A 7,841-nucleotide genomic window follows, 5' to 3' on the forward strand; every position below is an offset into this window, starting at 1 on the left:
TTACATGTATAACATTTATCACTGCAGAACCACTCTTAACGACCAAGGTGTTTATGTATGTCACGGTCACTACACAGCTACACAACTACATCTTTACACAATCTCTCTTTCACCTAAGGGGTCCTTGGCTTAAAAAACTAAGACCCCTGATCTAAAGAGAGCGCCGTATCTCGTGAAGTTCTGTCGGCTCATCCTCTTCTACATCAGGTCCGGTTGGGGGCCGCTGTCCTCAGTTGGACGTCTCCACGCTGCTGACTGTGTTCACCACCTGAACCACGTGCACCTTGTTGACCTCCGTCCTCTTCATCGAGCAGCTGAACACCTTCCTGAAGCCCTTGCGGAAGTGCTTGGAGACGAGCGCGTAGACGATGGGGTTGAGGCAGGAGTTGGTGTAGGCCATCAGGTGGGACAGGATGCGGAGGACGTAGGTGGCGTGGTTGAGCGGGAAGCGTCCGGACCACATGCAGAGGAGGACCAGGTGATGGGGGAGCCAGCAGAGGCAGAAGAGAGCGGTGACGATGACGATCATCTTGGTGACTTTCCGCTTGGCCCGCCTCGACTCAGACATGTCCTCCACGGGGTCCACGCTGGTCCACAGGTATCGGATGGTGCAGGCGTAGGTAAGTCCCAGAACCAGCACGGGGAGGAGGTAGCCAAAGATGAAGGTGCACACGTCCATTATGATGCGTGGGTTGGACTCCCAGGCAGGGACACAGACCCGGGTACCGGCCAGGTCCATCTGGGAGTAGTAGCTGAGATAGGGTGCGGAGAAAACCAAGGCCAGGACCCAGACCAGGCAGATGGAGGCCAGGGCGTTCTTTGGGGTTCTCATCTCTCTGGAGCGGAGCGGGTAGCAAATGGCCAAATACCTGAAAGAGAACCAGATGTTCATTTCTGACAGGAGGGAGTCTTCAACCCTCGCCAAAATTAAAAATCAACACTTTTGTCGACGCTTTCTTATCGATGTTTTTTAACTTTTTCTCACGTTTTTTTTTTCTCCCAATGTTTGTTACTTATAGACATTTTAAACCCTACTTAACACTAACTTATTGTCTTTATTTTTACAGTTAGTTTGGGAATTTACGGTTAATAAACACAATTTATAGGACCTAATAGAACATATAATCTATATAGGATACCTAATGTTTGAGTTATAAAAGCGGATATTAGGAATTATTTAGACCAATATTAAAAGAAAGTATGTTGATGGATAATCACAGACGGGAATATGTCAACTTTTACTCAATACTACAAATAAAAACCGCTCAAATTTTTTTTTTAATGCTATGAAATTGAATAAGACGTCCCAAAATCACTGAAAGTGTTTTAGTGGTAGAGGGGATGCCGGGTTGGTTGGTTCAACCCCTGGCCCTGTAGTCCCGTGTGCAAAAAACACACACACATCTGCGGGAAGATGCCATATTGCGAGGTTTTTGTGAATGCAGCTCTTCATCCTGTCTGGTTTTTCTAATCTATGTTTGATTGAACTTACACCAAACTGACACCATATCCCGTGTCGGTTAAACTTGTGCGTCCTTATGAGATGCTGAAGGGAAAAGCAGCGGCTACAACATTTTTACAACAAGCTGCACACCCTGCATGATGTTATTATTGGGGTAACACCCACCTGGGACCCGGCAGCTCTTTGTTGACGCCCATAAACGTCCTGCACTCATTAAAATAAGAAGAAAAGAGCGAATCGAGGCAGAAGGCAGCATCTGCAGGTCCAGACATCGTCACACGCTTCTAGGAGGCCATAAGTGATGATGAAGAAGGATAGCTTTTAAATAAGTCTACGCATTGTTTTCTAATTAAATTCTGCATGTCATTCCTCTGATGCGTAGCGAGGACAAAACATCTTAAGATATTTATTTTAGCATATATAATGAGTATTTTTCTATGTAATGAGTATGTTTCTTCCTAAAATCCTGACAACGCTACTGCAAAGTTACTGACCATTCCATTAAATAGTAGTTCATATTTAAAGTATTTCCTTTGAAATACTTTAAACTTACTTGGACCTTTGAGATATGTAGCGGACCCACCTGTCCAGGGAGACAGCTGTGAGGGTGAAGATGCTCGCGTGCATGGTGAGGAAAATGATGAAGTGCACGAGTTTACAGACCGCGGGACCGAAGAGCCACTCATCCAGGGTGTAGATGGTGGCCTGGAAGGGCACGCAGAACACGATAAAACTCAGATCTGCTACTCCGAGGTTGAGGATGAACATGTTGGTGGTCTTGGTCTTCATCTGTCCGTTGCGGACTAGAACCGCGAGGACCAGACAATTTCCCACGGTGCCGAGCAGGAAAATGACCGAGAAGCCCAAAGAAATGAGCACCGACTCCGCTTTCCAGGAGGAGCGATTCCCCGAGGAGAGATTAATATCCATGTCATATTCATTCATTCTCCACGCGGGCAGATATCTCTCTAACAACACTACAAGGCACGGCTCTCGGAGACGCGCGCTTCGTTTGCGCGTTTCTCTATCTGGACGCAGCGCGTACCTGGGTCCTTCATCTCATCCAACCAAGAGTACTTGTACCCCAGGGGGTATATCTGCTGTTGCCAGGGGATACTTAGAAAGACTGTAGAGCAGCTCAACTGTTGTGAAAATTAATAAATAGAAACGCATGTCATCCAACTAGATTCATCTACACATGGACGCGACTACTTCCTGAATGCTGCGGAGGAGGAGGCCACTTTTTCAAGCTTTTTGGGGGCAATTCTCCTTCATTTCTCTTACAGATTAAAGGATATATCGGAGATCTTCAACAGGGGGTCCTCGGAGTTGCTGCCGGGGCCTTTGGGGTTAGAAAAAACAACAATTTGAGAGACAGTTTTGACACCATTAGCAAAAAATATATTTGAGACTTTAAAAAAAGTTTTAAAAAAAAAACATTTTCTCATTGAACATAAAAAAAATATAAATTGGATATTTTAAAAATTATTTCTAAGAAAAAAAATCTCCCTCTCAAATACTTTTTAAATTCTTAAATATATATATATATATATATATATATATATATATATATATATATATATATATATATATATATATATATATATATATATATATATATATATATATATATATATATATAGATTCACCGGCATGTATGCGCTGCCTTGGTTCAGCTCGGAGACTTTAATGTTTGGGGATGACGATGATGATGATGATGATGATGGTGATGACGACGATGATGATGATGACGATGATGACGATGACATCTGGCTGAGCAAGTTCAGCATCACTGAAGATTAAACATTAAATATCCTAAATGTAAGCTAGTTTTCTATTACTGATGTGTTTGTCAGATTGACATGGACAACAAATGGCACTCATATTCATGAGTATGTATTATTATTAGCATGCTAATTGCTAGTAAAGCTAATTGCTAATTAGCCATCATGCTAGGTAAACTTGCAAACTCACCTTAACATTCAATTCACTTCAAATGTTGTTATTTGTCCCCGAGGCATTGAATTAACATTTATCAAACATTTCATTAACTACTATAAATCAGCCTATTTGTGGGAAAAAACACATTAAAGATGATATTCATCCCAAGGATTCAATGCGCTAAATGTATGTTTAACATTAAAACATGATTTATAATACTATTATAAATCATGTTTTAATTATATATAATAATAATAATAATAATATATAATTATTTTAATAGCTTAGTATTCTATGCACTGAAAAAGGCATGTATAAATCCTTTAGGCCGCCCTACACTTTATAGTAGGATCAGTTTGTTGTGCAACTTAATTTTACACAATAAATGTAGTAGGGCGTCCATGAAGAGCCCGTTATAGACGACATTGTAAATGTCCGCGAACCATCTGATCAGGATAGTTTTGGGGTTCGCAGGGCGCAGCACAGTCATCTGGGCCCTGTAGAAAGGCATTCTCTACTGGCCCCTCCCCGCATCAGCAGCTATTCACTCTAGCATCTCTTTTGGCCCTCCTCACATGAGGTCCCTGGGTTCTCAGTCCTAACGCACACATCAGCTGCAGGGTGACAAGCGTCTTGCAACACATCAGCAAACAGAGTGGAAAAAGTGACGAGTAAATCAGAGAAAGCGGCAAAAACATTGAAAAAGCACAAAAAAAGGGTTATTAAATGTGGCAAAAATGTACCATTTACAGAATAGAAGAGACGGGAACAGAAAAGGCGAACGTTGTCTTCTGTTTGCTTTTGCAAAAACGTCTTTTTCTACGGCAGAGTAGATCCGATTCACTCGAATCTGATTGGATTTGCATGTGTCTCACGTGGATAACCTTCATTAGAACAACTTTTTAAGTCACTGGGCCAGAAATACCCAACAGCTGATTCTTCAATGTACTGAACCAATCAGAAAAAACACAAAAAGTACTCAAGTGTCTTGGATTTTTCTCTTTTTTTTTAACAAAACAGTTTTCTTGTCAGTGGACTAAATGGTTGCAGGTTGACCTCCTCCTGCAGGCCACTTGGGAAGTGTGTTTTTCCGCTGTGAGTGTGTGTGTAACACAGATTTAGAGGCTTGGCTTTGCAGGAATACGTTGCCTCGCCTCCCCTTTCAAAATACACACACATACATGCTGAAGTCCATTTGTTCCAACCCCTCCCCCAACATCCTCTCATACTTATACAACACAATAATCGGTTTGGAGCTTGAACTCTCCTCCATGCAGACACTGGGCTTCTCTTCTCTTCTCTTCTCCAGAGCAGGCTCAAAGTGTAATTTTCCGCCATATCTTTTCACAGATTCAAGGTAGGTTATAACACTTCCTTTTTCTCTACAGTACGCAGTTAAAAGCCTACATGGCATCACTGAAAAGAAGAGACTCTCTAACTTTTGCAGGACTCAAAGAATGTGTCTGATCTTTATGCAACTGTGTTAAATTCCTCTTTTAACTCTCTCAACAACAGACGTGCAGAAATGAAATTGAAAACTTGAGGACATGTTTCATATGCATGCAATCTTTATATAGCCTGTTAGCAAGTCTCTGCTTAATGCAGAGGATGAGATTAGAAACCATACCAACAGCAGGCGTTAGTCAGCTGTATGCTTTTCTCTGGAATTTGATCTGTTAAAGCAACATTTCAAGGTTTATGTGTGGCACTGTGGCCCACTATGTAATTTTCCTCTGGTTTTATCTGTTAACCCTAGAGCCACAAGTCTAACATCATCTAGAAAAAGGTTTGGAAGTGCAGCAACATACTTCTCTGGGAGCATGACTTAGTCATTTCTATTTGAATTGTTGTGTTTTCCAAGTTTTGAAAAGTTCAAACAAAAATAAAATGCATTTTGTCACTTTTTTATCTAGATTTTGTGTTGTTTTTATTGTGGAAAACTGTTCTTTGGTGACAGTTTTCCCTCATGTTTTGTTGTTTTTGAGGTTTGTCAGAGGGAGCAAATTTAACAAAGATTATCCAAGCTTGATATAAAGACTCCTCACATGTTTTAATTGTGTTTTCCCTCAAGGTTAATCCATGGGGAGCCTCCCAGGTGTTACCCTTCTGCTTCTGGTGGCGAGTGTTTCCCTCCTGCCGAGCCCCGGTGTTGACGCGGGGAAGATCCTGGTGTTCCCGGTGGATGGTAGCCACTGGGTCAACATGAACCTGCTGATCCAGAGCCTCCACGCCAGGGGCCATGAAGTCACCGTGGTCCGCACCGCCACTAGCTGGTACGTCAAAGAAAGTGCACCACACTACCGCTCCATCACCGTCACCTTACCGGAAGCCATCGTCATAGAGGAGGAGGACTTCTTTGTAACCTTCCTGGCCAAGATGCTGGAGATCCAGAAAGAAGGGGGGACTCTTTTGGGCTTTTTGAAGTTCTACTGGGAAATGCTGCATTCGCTGTCACTCATTCACCAACAAGCCAGTCTGTTGGGGGTAAAAATATTAGAGAACAAGACTCTAATGCAGAGTCTTCGTGACACTCAGTTTGACGTGGTTCTGCTGGACCCGGGGTTGCCTGTAGGTGTTCTGGTGGCTCACGAACTTAAGCTGCCAACTGTTTTTAACGTGAGATGGATCACCAGTGGAGAAGGCCATTTTGTGGTGGCTCCATCACCAACATCCTACGTTCCAACTTCAGGAAACGCCGTGTCGGATAACATGAACTTTGGGCAACGGGTCAAGAACACGCTATATTATTTATTCAACACAATCATTGACAAGTTCTTAGTATGCCCTCACTACGATCGACTGGTCGAAAGGTACTTTGGTCCAGATGTGAACTTTCTTCACCTTCTGCAGGGAACAGACATTTGGCTCATGAGAGTGGACTTTGTCTTTGAATTCCCCAGACCCACCATGCCAAACATCGTGTACATCGGTGGTTTTCAGTGTAAACCTTCTGAGCCTTTATCATCGGAGCTGGAGGACTTTGTTGAAAGTTCAGGAGAGCACGGAGTCGTCCTGATGTCTCTCGGCACACTCGTCAAAGGCCTACCTGTAGAAATCACTTCTGAAATCGCCGCGGCCTTTGCTCAACTTCCTCAAAAAGTCATATGGAGGCACGTCGGGGAGCGCCCCAACAATTTGGGCAACAACACCCTCCTGGTGAAATGGATGCCCCAAAACGACCTCTTGGGTCACCCAAAGGTTAAAGCCTTCGTGGCTCACGGGGGCACCAACGGGGTCTACGAGGCCATCTACCACGGGGTGCCGATTGTAGGCATCCCCCTTCTGTTTGACCAGTTTGAGAACTGTTTGAGATTAGAGGCTCGAGGAGCCGCTAAGGTGATGGACACAAGCAAACTCACTCGTCAGAACTTCCTGGAAGCGTTACAAGAAGTTATCCACAATCCGTCCTACAGAAACAACATGAAGCATCTCTCTTCTCTGCACCGGGACCAACCGATGCATCCTCTGGAAACGGCCATTTTCTGGATTGAGTTTGTTATAAGGCACAAAGGAGCCGCACATTTACGCACTGAGTCTTACAAGATGTCCTGGTACGCCTATCATTCTGTGGATGTCGTATGCTTTTTGATAGCAATCTTGTTGATGCTGACGGCCATTGTAGTTGGATCGATACGATTCCTTTGCCTTCGATTGTGCAGGAGAAGGAAAACCAAGAAGGAGTAGTACCTGACTCCTCACCTCAGAGTAGTGCACATTTAAATGAATAAGTGATCTTAAATGATAGGGCTGGTGTTAGTCTACACTCTTAGCTAAGGATGTAAAAATGCATCAACTCGTGATTTCATACCATTCCTGATTTTAAAAGTCATGTGATAATTTTCTCAGGATTTTTTGAACAGAATGAGTTGAAGTCAAATGCCTGAAATATATCACTGCATTTATCAGTCAAACAGGTGAAATGTAAAGTAGATTACACCCCAGGCTTTAAAAAAAATTGCACTGCGAATCATTTCTTTTGTCAATGTTCGTGATTTGGTTGTAATCTTTGCACATCGATGCTGATACTCAACCGACTCATGATGCATCGTCACATCCCTCCTCTTCCTGCCTTGCTAGGGGGTTGATTTAGGGAGGGCAACCCCGGTCTACCGGTCCTCTACTTTGGTCCAGACGGTTTATACTCAACAACTATTCAATGAGTTGCCATAAACATTTTGTCAAGACAATCATGTTTTTGTAATCCATGACATTTTTGGTTTTGGGGGAAATGTCTTATTAACTTTCTGATGCACTGCCACTTTTTATTTGGTAGAAATATTTATAATACCTGGAGGATCTTTCCTAATAATTGTAGCGATCCTCCGACTTTTCATTAAGCATCACCTGGGGATTTGGTGTGATTTGTGGGTTCGATTGAAATGTCTCAACAACTTACTGTTAGATTGTCATGGAATTTTGTCCAGACTTTAATGATCCC

At 42.9% G+C, this 7,841-nt stretch overlaps 2 protein-coding genes across 3 annotated transcripts; one reads left to right on the plus strand and one right to left on the minus strand.

Moving 5' to 3' along the window:
• Nucleotides 1-2,482, minus strand: LOC117936811 (galanin receptor 2a). The gene is made up of 2 exons (XM_034860205.1): nt 2,046-2,482; nt 1-869 (listed from the first exon to the last, which is right to left on the minus strand). The coding sequence occupies exons 1-2, from the start codon at nt 2,405-2,407 to the stop codon at nt 230-232; spliced, it is 1,002 nt and encodes a 333-aa protein (XP_034716096.1). The 5' UTR covers nt 2,408-2,482; the 3' UTR covers nt 1-229.
• A 2,083-nt stretch (nt 2,483-4,565) lies between these two features.
• On the plus strand, nt 4,566-7,350 carry LOC117936810 (UDP-glucuronosyltransferase 1-2-like). 2 transcript variants are annotated; one of them, XM_034860204.1, is made up of 2 exons: nt 4,566-4,760; nt 5,475-7,350. In XM_034860204.1, the coding sequence occupies exon 2, from the start codon at nt 5,483-5,485 to the stop codon at nt 7,085-7,087; it is 1,605 nt and encodes a 534-aa protein (XP_034716095.1). In that variant the 5' UTR covers nt 4,566-4,760; nt 5,475-5,482; the 3' UTR covers nt 7,088-7,350. The 2 variants fall into 2 exon arrangements, with proteins under 2 accessions (XP_034716095.1, XP_034716094.1); XM_034860203.1 differs by having other exon boundaries at nt 4,620-4,759; nt 5,472-7,350.
• Nucleotides 7,351-7,841: the final 491 nt, after the last annotated feature.

Source organism: Etheostoma cragini, chromosome 21, assembly GCF_013103735.1.
Source record: "Etheostoma cragini isolate CJK2018 chromosome 21, CSU_Ecrag_1.0, whole genome shotgun sequence".
Taxonomy (NCBI): domain Eukaryota; kingdom Metazoa; phylum Chordata; class Actinopteri; order Perciformes; family Percidae; genus Etheostoma; species Etheostoma cragini.